We start from the raw sequence: 17,469 nt of genomic DNA, 5'->3' as shown, positions 1-17,469 counted from the left end.
TATAGCATTAAATTATTAGTTAATATACATTAAACTTATTATTATGTTATAGATATATTTAGATGTTTAACACACCTATTCTAATTTTTTGATTTTCTATAAAAAATAAAACCTTAATACTAATTTTGTCTTTTAGTTCATGATTGTGGAGAACATGCCTTCAAATGTAAAAGTACTGGTCGCTGCGTGTCTGAAGCATGGCATTGTGATGGAGATGAAGACTGCCCTGATGGTTCTGATGAAGATCCAGCTCTATGTCGTAAGTTATTACTTCCTTTCATTTAATCTAAGTTTCATTTAGTGCTAAATTTTCAGCCATTATTATTTTTTAATAGAAATGCACAAAAAAAGTTGAGTGGAAACTCTTACTCTAAAAAATTTTAAGAAACAGAAATCGATTACTATTAATTCTTTCTTACCTGTTTTGCATAGATTTTATAATGTTGTTGAATATAGACAGTAACAATACAACATTAGTTATATTCTAATCCTACTTATTCAACAACTCATGAAAGATTGCTAAATTTTCTGATCTGTGCAAGTTGGGGGCACTTAAGTAGCAGACCTGGAATCAAAATCTTAAGTTTGCTCTAAAATGTAGGTCTAGGTTACATGTCTTCAGGATTCCCAGAAATAACTGTCTCATATTTATGCTTTGCCTGGATGACTATTTCTAGCATTCAGCACAAGAACAATCTGCTGTCCAAATGTTCTTTGGTTTACAATATTTTAAATAATATTGATCAGAAAATACAGCCCCAAAACATTCTTCTAATTCATATTTCTCAATGTCTTGCATTAACTCTTTTAGGATGTAGGTAGTCAATAATGGCATGAGTTTGATATCACTAATACTTAGCATTATTTACTGAATGTAGCACTAGTGTAGTGAATGATATTGTATCAAAAAGTAAAATAATAAATCTTCAATTAAATTTTTTCCCCTTTAGATAAAAAAGAATGCGATCCTGAGACACAATTCAAGTGTAACAATGGCAAATGTATACCGAAACTGTGGTATTGTGATTTTGATGACGATTGTGGCGATAATTCTGATGAACCATCTCATAGATGCAGTAAGTTGATTTTTTCCTACTGTAGTTTAATTATATTATGCAACTCTGAGTTTCAATGATGAATAATCTTTTCATGTTTTTGAAAGAAATTTTTAATTCATGCTTATTGAAAAAATGTAAGTATAAAAAGAAATATTTTTAAAATGATTGCTGGTTTATAATACAGATATTAAAATCGTTTCTCTGTTAAGGATACCCTTTTTAAATATAGTTTAGACAAGTGTCAAAATAAAAGTTATTTAACCCTTTCTAAGACTGTAGGCAGTTTAATTACTTCAAAAATCAAAATATTAACACTGTATGAAAAGAATATTAACTAATGTAGATTTAACAACCCAATTGATAATCAGTTATCTTGAGGTATGTGCTAGTACTTAACACTGAAAAGAAGATTCGTTCAAGTTCTCAACTTTATGTTTAAAAATGTAACATGAAAGCTTTTATTTTTCTGAAATAAGAAAAACCATACTTGATATTTTTTTTTTTTTTTTTTTTGTTATTCAATTTTGTATTTTCTCTTTAGGAAACAGGAACTGTACAACAGGATGGCGAAAGTGCCCAACAGTCGGCAATTATCGTTGTATTCCTAGTTGGCTGTTCTGTGATGGAAAGGATGACTGTCGAGATAATTCTGATGAAACGGATCCTGTCTACTGTCCTAAGTGTCATCAAGCAGGTGACTTTGAATGCAAGAACAAAAGATGCATACCTCTGCGGTGGCGATGCGACTTTGAGGATGATTGTGGGGATAATTCAGATGAAGATCCAAGCATCTGTAGTAAGTATTTGCTTTGTTAGCTAGTGTTTTCATTTTTAGTAATTCTTAATGGTTGAATGTTTCCAATTGAACACATATGGGATATCATTGAATGACAACTCCAGCATCATCCACAGCCAGCACTGATCGTCCCAGTATTGACAGAACAAGTACAACAAGCATGGAACTCCATACCTTAAAGTGGCATTTGGCACCTGTATGACACAATGCTTGCGCGTTTGCAGGCTTGCGTTCAAAATTCTGAACGTTACACTGGCTATTAATGTAACATCATTTCACATTTGAAATGCATTTTCTTGAGCTTATATTAACCTGTGATCTTGAAAATTTAATCAATTAAACAGGTTAACTAGACGAATGCATTGTCCAAATTTCATTACTGTACTATAATTTTTTCTTGGTGTTGGGGTTATTTTTTTCCCCACCATTGTATGTTTAAGAGATGTAGAACATACATATATAGCCACAATGTCTGTTATTTAACTATATTAAGATGAGAATTTTTTTTAGAGGGAATATACACTAAATATAACTTTATTTTCTCATGTTTCTTGGATAAGATATTCTAATCTTGCTCAAAATTTAGCAGCAAGACTATTTGTGCTTCTGATTAGAAGTAATGCTATTAGTGCCCATTTTAGAAAAGTGCTTATGAATATATTTTGTAGAGTATGTGATAACTTCTTGTTGTTGTTTTTTTTCTCTAGAACTAATTTATTTTCTTATTTTAATATTTGATTTTTAATTATTTTTAAATATTGACTAAATTTCTTTGTAGCTGAATTATATCGTGAGTGTACTGAAAGTGAATTCCAGTGTAAAAATAAAAAATGCATCCCCATGCGTTGGCGTTGTGATCATGATGACGATTGTGATGACGGATCTGATGAGGAAGGTTGCTTAACTTATGAATGTGCAGTAAGTTGAATTTATTATTGAAAAAGTGATCATTTGAGTTAGACATGATTTATTCATGTTTGACGTTATTTTATAGTTTTTTTAAAAGATTTTGATAATTGAGTGAAGATTTTTAGTTATTATAGCTGTATGACCATAATTTTTAAGAACAATTTTTATAAATATAAAAAAATTAATGTTTTAATCAATAATTGAATTGCTTTTCAATAATTTTGCTTTAAATTATTTAGTTATTAGGTTGTTAAAATGTTATTGTTCAATTTATGAAATACAGGCTTCATTTTTAGGGCTAAAGTTAAGAATCGGTAAAGATTTAAAGATTTTTTCCCCCTCTTTTGATACTTTTCCTCTTTTGAAAAGGAAATTGTGCATTCCTTTTCAAAATTACATTATTTTTTTTTTTCTATATTACTATTTTGAATGTTCATGATGCTCATCAGTTCTATAAAATTAAAGATTCTTTAATTGTTTGGAATTTAAAATTATAACACTGTTAATATCTGTAGATAATCTACTTTGCATCTAGAATGATTCTTATAAATTTTTATTTTATAGTCTGAGCAATTTAAGTGCAATAGTGGCCACTGTATTGCTAGTCGTCTAAAATGTGATGGCAATAAGGACTGTAGTGATGTATCAGATGAAATTGGATGTCCTCCAAGATTCCCAGATGGAAGATATTGTCAAGAAAATATGTTCCAGTGTAATAACACAGTAAGCAAAATTTCATATAACATTCTAACTAAGAAAAATTGTAATCTTGCATAAATTTTTAAAATGCAACAATTGTTTGACAGGTTTGTATACGTCGAGATTTCCTGTGCGATGGAGATGACGATTGTGGTGATGGATCTGATGAAAAACCAGATATGTGTGGTAAGTTTTTAAACATGTTTTACATTCATAAAAAAAGATGCATTTTTCAAAACAGGTTTTTGTCTGTTGTTGAATCTACACTTAAAAGTTTTTACTGTTACTTGTTATCTTGTCTTTTCATTGTTTTTACATGGAAAAGGATTGTTGACTGTTTTGAACTCAAACATTTTATTCATTTTTAATAATTCATTACATATAATTCATGTAATATATGATAAATTTGTAAACTTTTTTAGGTGGTATTGCTTGTGATGTTAGCCATAAATTCCAGTGTGCGAACCATCGTTGCATTATGATTTGGGATATATGTAATGGTAGGGATGATTGTGGTGATGGTTCAGATGAAAACAACCATACTATGTGTGAGCAACCTCCAGTAACTTGCTCATCTGATGAATTCAAGTGCCTTACTGAAAAATGTATTCCATTGACTGAAGTATGCAATTTAGAAGATGATTGTGGTGATCTTTCTGATGAACGTGGTTGCCGTAAGTAAAATGAATGGATATATTCATAATGAAAGTACTGTAAAATTAATCATTTATATTTAACAATAACATGTAGATGCTGAATTGTTTTGTGTATATAAGTAATATTAAACATTATTTTTCATAAAAATAAGGGAAATGGAACATTGATTTGACCAAGCAATGTTATATAATAGTAAAAAAATTTCAATAAAATTTATAAAACAAATAATCTGTAAATATCTTATGCATGTACTGATTTATAGGCTGTGTTAATTATTCAAATTGCATTAAAATAATAATTATAAATCTGATTTATGTTGAACCATGTGTTTGATGCAGAATAACTAAAAATGGTCCATTTGTTGCAAAACACAAATTGAAAGACATAAACCACATGAAAATAGTTTTGCTGTCCACTAGCATCAAAATTGAAATTTGCATTTTCATTTTTGATTGCTTGAACCTGCAAGTGTTAAAAACTTGAGTATTGCTGCTCCTCTTTTAGTTCTTTAGCTCATGAATATGAAGAGGAACATCATTACAGTTTTCATTGTAATTAGTTGCTGCTTCATAGTTTTAACTTTTAAAATTCTTTTTAGATCTTGGCACATGTGATAATGTTAGACGAGGAGGTTGTCAACATAATTGCACATCTTTGACTGGTGGAGGTTACATCTGTGTATGTCCTAAAGGTTATAAAGTTAGCCATGAAGATGCGAAAATATGTGTTGGTAAGTTCATGAATTAACCTTCAATCAGTTTTCACGAAGATATTTCTCACTTCAGATTGATAACGATTTATCCAAATATTTAATGTAAAACTTCTTAATATTCTTCTAATTTAAATCATTAAAACTAAGCATATTGTTGTTATTTAATCATAAGAAACTAAATTTGTATACCTTTTCATGATACATTGTCTTAAACTTATTACTTTATTTACTTTTGTGAAGGTGAAGACAATTTTAAAAACTATCTGAAGCTTGAAATTTAAATTATGGCTAGCAACATAGTCTCAAGCAGTGTAATATATTAAGCAATGCTGTTTTAAATGAATTTTGGTACCGATTTTATCTAGAAGTAGTCTTATAAATATTTACAAGCATTGCATTTTTTTAATTACAGAATTGTAGTATTCCCCAACATTTTTTTCATTTTCTATACATCATCTGTTAAAATTGCACTTTAAATCCTTGTTCTGTAATCAGTAAATGAATCATGAAATTTCTGACATGAAAAATAATTATATTAATGCAATGTTGTTTTAAAGTTGAAACCTGCGTAATTAAGCAGTTGTATTTTATAAAATAACCCTTATAAAATTTTTATGTTTTTGTGAAAATTTCTGATATTGTACAAATATTTTTTAACTGGTGTTGAAGAGGTATAATAATTTTTTTGTTTTCAGATGTTGATGAATGTGCCAAATTTGGTCACAACTGCTCTCAAATTTGCATAAATACAGAAGGCTCTTACCAATGTTCATGTAATTATGGATACGAGTATTACGGAGGACATTGTGCTGCAAATGGTAGGTAGAATTTTCATAGTTTGTAATATCTACGATGACAAATTTCTAAATAATCTGCTTTTTTTTTCCATTTTTAAAGAGCAGATTAGTTTTGGACCTATTCAGAAAATTTGTTGCTAAACAAACACAGAAAATTTATTAGTAAATTTTAAAAATTTAATTTTTGCATTTTTTTTTTTCTTTCAATGCAAATTATATAATTTATGTATAGTAAATAAGTGTAAAGTGTATTAAATTAAATTAAAATATTATTTTTAGTTATCTGCATATAGAATGGGTTGTAAAGTGTGATTACTTTTTTAATTAATGGGTTATAAATGGAAAAAACTTGCTATATTTTAATTTATTACATTTTCATTTAACATAATCGTGCATTTTATTTTTGCTAGCAAACTTTTTTTTTTTAAATTACTATATTAAAAATATCTGAAAAATATTTTTTTTCTATGTGGGAATTAGTGTAGAATGTAAAAAATGTGTTGCATCCAGATTTAGATATAGCTTACAGATAACTTTAATTTGAAATTATCTTATTCTTAAATCTATCTTATTCTTATTCTTAGTATCTATATATTCTTTTTGCCATATATGAATAAATAAAAAATTAGTTTTGATCACTGTTGTGTCAATTTTGTTATGAATTTTTTAAAAATAATTTTCAATATTTAATTAGAGCGCAAGTTTTCTCCCATGCATATTACTTTTTGTCTGTCATCTTAAGTTTCATTAAATTATTGTAGAAAGTTGGAAAAAATATTTTGTCTATATAAAATATTTGGGATTTTTTATAAACTTTCCTTGATATTTTCATTTCTAGGTGCTCCACCAATACTTATGTATGCATCTAGTTCTGAAGTAAAAGCATTCCAGTTTACAATGGATCATCAGTTTGATTTCATAACAGGCGAAAGCAGGATTCAGTCAATTGATTATGATGTAAATAAAGGTAATGCTTCAATTCAAATATTGTTACACTAAAAAATTGTTTGTTTGTAGTATATATTGTAATAGAATAATCAGATTCATGGATCATTTAAAAATATGATTATTTAATTGAATGATGTTCTTGCAGGTATATTGTATTGGACAGATACTTCTGAAAAAACAATAAAACGATCCTTCATTCCTGATATTATGTATCCAGATGAACTGACTGGTTATCCACAAAATCTGGATCTTAAAGGGTTGACTAAGCCATCTGCTTTGGCTGTTGATTGGGTTAGTGGGTAAGTACATTATCAGAATTATTTATTAAGTAAACCTCTTCTAAATTGTGTCATGAACTATTATATAGGCATATCTCAACTTAGGTCTTTGTTAATTGTGCTAGAAAATTAAACTGTGCATTTGGTTTTTAATTGAATTAATGAACTTTTTAGGAAAAGTTGCCATTGGTGCCGATTTTTACAAGTTTGTAAAAAAATCATTATCGGGTGATTTTGTATAACTTAAGAAGTTATTTAAGGAAATAGTTCCATTCTTCAACAGTCTTGTGTATAAGTTTCATGCATTTGCTAGAAAAAATATTACTGTAAATTTGTCAAAATTTCATAACAAAGCTTTCTTTATTTTTTTGTAAGTACTTTTAAAGAATCAGTGGAAAAATACAAAAAAAGATTTAGAAATCAGTATTCTCTAATCCTCTTATAATTTCATAGTTAATAAGTGTAAATATATTTTTATAATTTCAAACAGTGTTGAGAAACCAGGTAGGAAAGAAGTTATGACCAAAGTTAAATTTCTATTCAATGAACTTTAGATTGTCTTAGACAATCCCAGTTAAACCAGATAATCTATTTTCTTTTTTACATATTTTCCTGCTTTCAATTAAATTTTTTTGGAAAATTTGAAAGATATTATTGACAATATACATTTCTTTTTTTTATTTGTTGAACATTGAACTAAACCAGCATTCTATTTTTCTGGCCTAGAAAAAAAATAAAAATGCATTGTAGTTGCAATCATTTATTAAAAATATTCATAATAAACTGAAATTTTGAAAAGTATGGTTTGAAAACTAAAATTATCTCATTTAAATTTTTAAGAATTTTGGAAAAATTAACTATATTGGCATGTTTTATATACACATATAATTAAAATGTCTGTAGTTGTACTTTTAAAATATAAATAACAATTTATAAAATCCATGATTAATATATGTTTTACTAATTCTGTTTTCAGTCATTTATATTGGATGGATACTGATCTTTCAAGTACAAGACCCAAAGGTCGAATATTTGTCAGTGAACTAGATGGCCGCTACCGACATGCAATTGTCACCTATGGTCTAGAACAACCCACATCTTTAGCTTTAGATCCAGAATATGGGTATGTAAACTTTATGATCTACAATTTTTATGTGCACTTTTTAATTAGATTTTAGAAAGCTGACAATTTAATTATAATGAAACTGTATTGTGTTAGTGTAAATCCACTAAGTCAAACTTTGAGATGTCGTGCATTCTTTCCGAAAGTAGCATTTCTAGTTTATTTTGCTTTACCATTCTTATATTTGATGAGAGAGAGAGAGAGAGAGAGAAAATCTATTGAATTAAAATATTTCCATTCACAACTTAACTAATATTTGAGTTTTTAAAAACAAAATATTTTTACTCATAACTTTAAGACATCTCTGTTAATATCAAATCTTCTATCCTTGCTGAGTATACCAATGCATTCTTCTTTTTCAACACACAGAATATCAGTTTTCAATTGATTTTGAATATTTTCATTTGGCATCTGCAATTTTATTTAATGAATAAATGTATTGATAAGTATTTTTTTATTGGCAACTCGGTAGTAATTCTATTAATTTTATCTTTCTTTAGCTTCATGTATTGGACAGATGCAGGTATTGCTCCCAAAATAGAAGGCTCATGGATGGAAGGTAGTAAGCGTAAAATATTAGTCAGTGATCGTCTTGGGTATCCTACTGGCATCACAATAGATTATGCTGGAGGCCATCGATTATATTGGTGCGACACTAAACTGGATACCATTGAAACTGTTAAAATGGATGGAGCAGACAGAGTAACAGTTCTTTCAGGTAATTTTATGTAAAAATTCTTTCAGGTAATTTTATGTAACAATAGAAGTAAACAGTTTTATAAATGTGATCGAGAAAATAACTTGTGCTTTAAAATTTGATAAGTTTTATTTATAAAATTTCTGGTATTTATATATAAAAAACATTCTGAAGTAATTTTTAATCTATAAATGTATTGTGTACCAATTTTAGTAAGCAAGAGTTGATAAATTAAAATTATTTCAATATTTCCCTTTGTTATATGAAAAAATTTTGTGTTTCTCTTCTGCAATATTCCTATTTTGCCTTAGTTACAATTTCGTTTCTGTAAAGAATTTATCTTGATATCACAGCAGCACTGTGCTAATGTAGATGTAAATTATATCTAGATTTGATAATATTCACAATGTTGATAATGTGGTTATGATTTATAAGCAATTAATGCTAATATAATTTTTTTTTTCCTTAAAATAAATATTATAATTTTAACTGAAAAAATCTTTTTATTTTAGGTCTTAACCATCCAATATCATTAGATCTTTTTGAAGACCATGTATACTGGCTAACTAGAGATTCTGGTGAAATCTGGAAAAATGACAAATTTGGTCGAGGAGTCAAAGTCAGAGTTAGACGTGGCATTGAAGTGCCAACAGCTGTCAAAATATACCATCCACTTCGATATAATACATCTGGTAAATTATATTTTAACCTTTTTAAATTTTATGTAAAATACTTGAACTCTTAAATTATTTCTTTATAATAAATATTGCAGAAGCTTTTCAAAGAAAAGCAGTTTTATAAATTTTGCTCTGTTGAATCTGTAAAATATTGTTAAAATACGTGAAAGGCGAGCATTTTAAAATTTTCAAATAATGCCGTTAAATCTTAATTTAAATGTAGAATGAAAAAACAAGGGAATTTTTATTATGCTATTTTTTGTTTATGTTATCTCTTTATATAAAATTAATTAATCTTTTCGTTCTTTTTTTTTTTAACCTGTATTGTATTGTTATACTATGATTATGGGTTAGTTCACTATGATTTGGGGTATAATTTGAGCTTCAGGATCTTAGGGGCTTCAACCCCTATTCCATGAATGATTTCCTATTCACACAGATCTGATGTTCATTAAATTTTTGTCCTCCCATTAATTAGATGTGAATATTGGGAGGGGTATGTTATATAGATCAATTTCTTGCAGTATGCCAGCTCGGATACTGATCTCGTTGTTTGATCAAGGTTTAAAATTATGAGTTCCATCCCAGCATTAACTTCCATATAGTTTCAAAATAAAAGATTAAATTGAGAGATTAGACTAAATTTTCTAAATTTCTGTTACTGCTTACAGAGAAAATTCAAGGATTACGAATGTCTCGGGCATAAATTGTAGGGGAGATGCAAAGGCAAGATAGTGCTTTTACACTTTAATTCTAACATAAGTTTCCAATTTCATATAAAAAATGCTGCTTAATTATCCTTAGATACTTCAAAGAATCCATTAAAATATTATTTTATAAAATATGGGAAGAATTCTGTTTTAATTTGCAATGTTTTAATCTGCAGTTAAAAACCGTTGTCCCGAGGATGCCTGCTCTCATCTTTGCTTGCTCATTCCTGGTGGATATCGATGTGCCTGTCCTGATGGTTCTCCTATGTCTGTCCTTGGAGTTGTGTCATGCAATGCTGGTAAGATTCTAAATTGCAACGTTGTTTGTTAGTATATATAATTATATGGCTGTAAATATTTACAAGTTTTATATGGTTGAGCTCGATTCTAGTGGACAATAGGAATCAATATTAAATGTTGATGCATTCATTTCAGCTGGAAAATTTTTCAATATTTCAAACAAGAATAATATTTAATATAATGATTACATTACATGAAAAAGAAAAAAAAAATGAAATCTTTGTTTAGATTTGTGAAAAAAACATTGCAAGAAATTGAATTTTAATTAGAATAATAAGTGTTTTTAAATTACTTACTACTTTAAGAATCATTTAGTTTGAAAATAAGATTGAGTTGCATTGTTTTATATTAAGTACCAGCTAATAATTGCTTGACTAATACAGTATCTAAACAATATTTCAAGCTTTGCTGATAAAACTTTTAAATTTCTTAAATTTTTTTTTTCCTTAAATTAAATGTGTAGCACCTTTTTTTTCCCCTTGAGCAGAAAGCTCCCCCTTGTGGCATTTTACAGAAGCCCCTTGTGGCGTTTACAGACAAGCAGTTGAATGGGGGACCTGCATCCTGAGGTCGGGTTTTTTTTATGCGCAACCCTTGCGCTAACAGCGAATGCTTTTGGTTGGAAACGGGGGAATCCCTCCACCATACTGTTTACTTTAACTTGTCTTTGTGGGGCTTTTTTTGTAAATTTTGTAGTGTAGTTGTGTTTGTGCAGATTAAAAATATTGTATTTAAAAACCGGGCTGTTCAGTAGAAAGTTGCAACACACTCACTATAAATGTATATTTTGAAGTATTCCTTGCTTGTATCATATATATTTGATTCCAGTACAACAAAATTTCATAAACTTCAATAAGGACTCTTGGTGGGATCTTATCAAAGTATTAAGATCATGAAAACATTTTTTTGTGTATATATATATATATATATATATATATATAATATGAAATTCTTCCATGTTTTAGACAAAAAGGGATAAGCACACACACACACCTAGAATTAAGATTTCATTAAAATTCATTTGGATAGAAATCTTTAACTCATTTAATTTAGAACTTAAGAGTTAAAATTTTCTTAAATAAGAAAAAATTACTTTTATTTTGTAAAATATATATATCATTTTATGAGGAAATGTTAAATTGTTTCACAAAAATTTTAAAGATTTTACATTTTTACCTGTTTGAGAGATATTGTTAATATTTAAGAATTTGTTGTGCAATGAAGTTTGAATAGTTTTCATAGACAAATGTTGTTTAATGCATCCATTAGTTGATTGTTACCATTTTTTTTTGGGGGGGGGGGGTCTATACATGGATGCTGATGAATATTCATTTATTTTAGGTTTGTTGCCATTTATTAATAAGCATTATATGCAGATTTAAGAATTTTTTCTTTCTGTTTTCAGGATTTGAAACACCCAAACCTCAGCCTTATCGCTGTCCTTGTAAAAATGGAGGACATTGTCATGCAGATGAAAACAATAAAGTAAACTGTCTCTGTGCTGAGAATTTCAGTGGCATACATTGTGAAGAGTATTCTCCTACTAACGAAGCTCATTCTCATGTACAAGGTGGAAGTATGTATTAAATTTATGCATATATCTTGAAGATTACTTAAAATTTCTTTTAATGTATAGAAAGCATTTAATTCATGTGAATTGAAGTAACAACATTTGATAATACAGATATGAAAAAATGTGTTAAAATCATAAAACATTAGGATCTAGGAGCATTTGTTTTTAAAAATTAATACAGAATTGTCCTATTTTTATACTTTTTAAGAGAGTCAGAGGGGCCGAGGAATAATAATATAAATCATTGAAAAGGAACTTATATAGATGAAAACGTTCAGGGTGAAGGGATAATATTGTTTTATAAATGTACATAATTTATTTTATGAAGCATTCCTCTTTCATGTATTTCAAAAAAGCCTCTGTTGTAATTTAATTGTCGATTCTACTGTATAATATTGTAACTTTAACAAACCGAAATACTGTATAATATTGTAACTTAGTGCATAAAACATTTGAGAATTTGAATTAAAATTAAATTATATTTTAGATTGTAACTAAGCAAATTAAGCTCTTTATCCCAATTTCTTTTTTTCTCTCAATTAAATGAAATCGCTATAAATGTGTTATTTAAAACTTTTATAGGTGTTGCTGCAATTGTCATCCCCATTTTCGTAATATTACTTGTACTCCTTGTTGGTGTGTTCGTCTTTTACTTATTTAAGAAACGCCATTTGTAAGTATCTTTTAGTTGATTTTTTTTTCTATCTATTTATATCCATGTCATTTTAAATTATTTTTTGGTTAATATTTTTTGTTAGTTTTAAGGAGAACTTTTTATTTATGATTGAAACATCTGAAGTTTTATATATAATTTAAGACGCTTCATTGCAAGACATTTTTTTTAACTGCAACTAATTAATAGTATTTTGAAAAATTGTAAACTTTTATCAATGTTAAAAAAACTATTTATCAATGTCAAAAGGAATATTTAACAGACAGTGCAAATTTTTAATTTAAAAAAATTACGTAACATTATTTCAGAATTCATTTCCTAAAATAATTTTTCTGACAGTCATAATTATTTTATTGAAATTAAAAGATGAACTGAACTAAAAGATATGATTTATGTATAATAGAAAACCTGGTGGTTTTGGTGGCAGCAATCAGAGTGTGTCATTTAGAAGTGGAACAAATGTAGAGTTCTCTCCCACTTTTATGGGTAGAAATGGACCTGCTGAAACTATGACAGAGGTAAGGCAGAATTCAGTTGCATCACTTTTGGTCATCTCTAATTTGTGTCATAACTATTGTATTGTTAAGTTGTATCATTAAATACTATACTATACTACGTACTACTATAATATGTTATAAAAGTTTTAAATAGTACATATTTAAAATTCAAAGTTTTTAATTTTTAATTCAAAGTTTTTTTGTTTGTTTCATATAATGCGTTCATTCTTATTTAAATTGGAATTATGTATGTTCTATTTTCAACTTGAATATTCCTTGTGTCTAGGTTCTTTATGCAAAAAAACCAGTCATATGATCAATTTTTACTTGATGAAAATTCCATTTTAAGAGTATTCATCTTTTAAATTAGGAAGGTGGATCTTTTTAAAGTTGTATTTAAAAAAAATTATATGGTAGTATTTGGTTAAAATTTAAAGAAAAATCTATGTTAAAAATATTTGCACCAGCCATTACGATTGGATTATTTTGCTTAGGATTCCTTGTCTGTTATTGCATAAGTTGGATATATTCTACTAGTAGTTAATCTTGGGAAGCATTCAGTATTAATAAGAGCTTTTCCTAATATGCATCTTTAATTTCACCTCCTAATTTGACAACAAAATAATCCTTTTTATAGTTTGTTTGCATCACAGTTTTCTAATATATCTTTCTCATGAATATCTTTAACCAAATAGAAAATTTTCAATTTGATTCACCATTTTTTCCCACTTAGTCATTTTAAAAAATTTATCAAAACACTTGAGCACAAGAAGCTATTCCTTTCTGTAGCCAATTAAATCCACTTTTTGTATCTAAATAAGGTAAACCTAAAAGCTCAAATTTAAATCCAAGTTACATGTAATGAAGAATTGCTAAAGTTTTTGGAACATAATCATATTTTATAGTCTGTAACTTTTGTCTAATATAATGGTAATTTTATTTAATAATCAGCAGTAAAATGAAGTGTTTAAAAAATTTTTTCTTTAATTTTCACATTTTTATTCTGCAGGAACCTCTTGATACACATTTCAATCTTGGTGACTTCGACAAGCCCACCGATTTCAGTAATCCCATGTATGACGTAATAGGCACGACACAGAATGATAAAAATTCACAACTGTACGAAGTGCCGTCTGAGGCCAAAGCAGCTGAAAAGACCAAATCATCTCCAGCTGTTTTGCAACTAAGAAAAACTGCTTTGGATCCTATGACAGTAGATACAGATAAGGATACTGCACAACTAGTTGTAGAAGACAAATCTGAGTGTTGACATGTGGACCATTTGAATATGTTTTAAAAAATAGTGAGTTGAAAAGCAACGAATATGCTAAATGTTCCAGAGTATTTTTTTTGACCAGTGGCTTGTAAATAGCGACATAATCCATTCCAATTTCCTATGATGCACGGATGTGTGGATAATGTAAAGTACAATATACAGCTTTATATGAAAGGGAAGTGTACAGTCAACTACCACAATTTGTGTTTTAGGAATATACAGCTGCTAGCTGTGGATATGACTTTTTATCATTGTTTTCCTGATTTTTTAGGAATTATTTCAAAACTTCCGAGATTGGAATATTTTACATTCTAAATCTTCAAAGTTTGGACATCATTTAGCTGTACATATGTGTTTACTTCTTTAGGATTTTTTAAAGGAGATATCTGCTGTATGCATTTATATGTAAAAAATGAAAAAAGTAGGATTTTTAATATATACTTTTTTGGTTGTGACATAACATTTTACTTAAAATTGCTGTCTTAAATAATATTCAAATTTTTTTAGAGAAAAGGGATTTTTTTTTAATGTATGACTGATACAAAATATGTATGACTGATACAAAAGAAAATCAAAATCATTTTATAAGTGTTGAAGCTTAGTGTTGTAGCTTTTCCTTGAATTTAGCTAATAAGAATCCCTTAAAGTGGATGTTAAAATGAATTTTAAAATTTTAATTGTGTGTTTTAATTAATTATGTCTGAATTTTTGCCTTGAATGTTTTTAAAATTTTCGTTTTGTTTTAAGTTTACACATTCCACTTTAATTTTTTTTAATCACATTATAAAGTTGTACATTTGTAGTATGTAATATGGAGCTATTTGTTTACACTACTAACACTAAGAGGGTATAATACTCATATAGCATTTATATTAATAGTTTTAAGAAACAAGAATCTCGTAAATGACAGTGTGCTTTTTCTTTATACAATGCAAATTTTGCTGCAGAAATCATAATGATATATCAGATTATATCCATCTTCTTACAGTAAAAATGCTCATATGAAGTGAGGATTCATTTGTAGCTTATTCCCAGTAGATCTGGGTCGGTGAATATGATGGAAGTCTTTCATAGTAGATCGTATAAGCATCGACTATATAAATGCAGTTCATTATTGTTGAGTGTTTTGATGGGCGTTTTATGTGTCATCTATTACATGATAAAGGTTGTAGTATTAAATATTTTAAGGTGTTTTTAGTTTGGTGATGATAATAAAAATTAATGTTTTTAGAATCAAGAAAGTATGCATTTGAAAATTGAGGGAAAAACAATTATTGCAAATTTTTCTTTTATGTTCTCTTGACAAAGGCTTTAAAAATTAAGCTTTTTGCCCCTCTGCCTTCTTTGTGCATGTCAATTTTCTGTGATAATTTAATTAGGTGTTGTTGTTTTTTTAATAATTTTCTCTTTAGTCTGTTTTATTAGATAATGGATTTTTTTAAAGTGCCATTAGGTTTTAAGGATGTATCTAAAATCGGAATTCAATGACCTGATTCAGATTTTAAATTTTGTCTCGTACTTGCAGTCATTTTTTTTTTTTATGTGCTTTGACTTTTACAACTAAAATCCTTTTTTTTTTTTATTTTGTAAAGTAGATTCGTAAATCAGTATTATTGTAATTTCGAGAAATTTTATTTTTTAATAGGAGTTGTGGAAATCTCTATAAAATAAACAGGGCATTAATTAAAAATTTGATTCTTAAATATTTATTATTAAATTTTGATAGTAAAAATATAATTGTAAAGATAAAATTATTCAAATAACTGTTAAACTATTTAAAATTAAATTATGCATTTTTATGTGATATTAGATTCAACTTTCCACTCTAATGCACCTATTATACTGAAAGTAAATTCATTAACTATTCAGTGCATTTAGTTAATCACTTTATTGATAATAATTTAAAAATAAAAATTCAGTTTTTTTTTGTGAATGTTGGATCATAAATCAAAGAAAAAGAATTCCCTCTCAATTAATTTGACAAATATGTAAAAGCAACCTATTTAAATGTGCATTTAATTTTCATTTCACATTTATTTTGTTAATATTTGCTCATAATCTCTTGCAAAAAAAAAATCAAAATGTTGTATTCTGTCAGATTTTATGTTGTGATTTTGAGAGAAAAAAAATTGTGTGTGATATATATTGAAATATTTTATCAATATTGTTTTGTCTTGTCCTTTCTGTAAATGTGTGCAAGACTCAGTGAATTTGCAAGAAACTGGAGTACCATCATATATTATAATGGCAGCTGCATTTTAAGCCGTCCATTTATTATATCAAAACGTTTAAATAGTGCTTCCACATTCCATCTCAAAGTATATACTCATTCTCATCATTAAATGATGGTGAGGTTTAGAAATAATAATTTTAAAAATGTGAAATATCATATAATGCTGCATTGGTTTTCATTTTTATGCAAAGGATTAATTTGTTTTTCCATTTCTCTACATTCAATCAATGATTCAAGGCTAGTTTTGTCACAAAGTAGAGATATTCACCATTCAAGTGTCCTTTTTGAATATTTTCCGGGTTATAGTGAAAGCCTTTGTAATGTTGAAAATATTCCTCATTAAAGAAATATATTTTAATAAAAGAAGCCTTTTCTTTATTTACATGTGTGTCTATTTATATATTCTACAAGATGGATTAATGTTCTACACAACTCTCTAATCACTTTTAGTGAAAGCCCTATCTAACCAGTTTTGGCGTTCAGCTATTTACCTACCATATTAATGGTATTAATTTAACCATATCAACCAGTTTTGCTGAATTACATCCTATCGCACCGAATGAAAGTATTTTAATTTGTGCAGGGTGTCCTAAAATTAACCCAAGATTTGAATTTGCTACCATTTATGCCACATGCCAGTGGGGGAAAAAAGTAATGAGTAGATCGCACTCTATTAATAAGAGTATTAGAGTACGATGTTTGGTGATTAATCGCTAAGATGCGATCAATACACAGGCACCTGAACATCGAATGTGTGTTTTGGACATCTTTTATTCAACCAATTAAAATCAATTTGACACAGAACACAAGTATAGTCATAAAATCATATCAAATTTGATAGAATGATTTTTCGACG

At 27.8% G+C, this 17,469-nt stretch overlaps 1 protein-coding gene across 1 annotated transcript in view; it reads left to right on the top strand.

Annotated features, from left to right (window-relative positions):
• LOC129984396 (low-density lipoprotein receptor-related protein 2-like) overlaps window positions 1-16,973 on the top strand; it is a 112,338-nt gene extending 95,365 nt beyond the window's left edge. The window contains exons 61-79 of the mRNA XM_056094276.1: window positions 137-259; window positions 951-1,076; window positions 1,600-1,854; window positions 2,633-2,772; window positions 3,328-3,486; window positions 3,570-3,648; window positions 3,885-4,136; window positions 4,718-4,849; window positions 5,527-5,649; window positions 6,467-6,595; window positions 6,722-6,875; window positions 7,831-7,977; window positions 8,478-8,695; window positions 9,187-9,366; window positions 10,238-10,360; window positions 11,767-11,937; window positions 12,517-12,607; window positions 13,011-13,125; window positions 14,114-16,973. Of these exons, the coding sequence (XP_055950251.1) occupies window positions 137-259; window positions 951-1,076; window positions 1,600-1,854; window positions 2,633-2,772; window positions 3,328-3,486; window positions 3,570-3,648; window positions 3,885-4,136; window positions 4,718-4,849; window positions 5,527-5,649; window positions 6,467-6,595; window positions 6,722-6,875; window positions 7,831-7,977; window positions 8,478-8,695; window positions 9,187-9,366; window positions 10,238-10,360; window positions 11,767-11,937; window positions 12,517-12,607; window positions 13,011-13,125; window positions 14,114-14,374 (2,978 nt within the window). The 3' untranslated portion in view covers window positions 14,375-16,973. The remainder of the gene's footprint in view (window positions 1-136; window positions 260-950; window positions 1,077-1,599; window positions 1,855-2,632; window positions 2,773-3,327; window positions 3,487-3,569; window positions 3,649-3,884; window positions 4,137-4,717; window positions 4,850-5,526; window positions 5,650-6,466; window positions 6,596-6,721; window positions 6,876-7,830; window positions 7,978-8,477; window positions 8,696-9,186; window positions 9,367-10,237; window positions 10,361-11,766; window positions 11,938-12,516; window positions 12,608-13,010; window positions 13,126-14,113) is intronic.
• The last annotated feature ends 496 nt before the right edge of the window (window positions 16,974-17,469 follow it).

This window comes from Argiope bruennichi, chromosome 9, assembly GCF_947563725.1.
Source record: "Argiope bruennichi chromosome 9, qqArgBrue1.1, whole genome shotgun sequence".
Classification (NCBI taxonomy): domain Eukaryota; kingdom Metazoa; phylum Arthropoda; class Arachnida; order Araneae; family Araneidae; genus Argiope; species Argiope bruennichi.
This window is presented reverse-complemented; position numbering and strand designations above follow the sequence as displayed.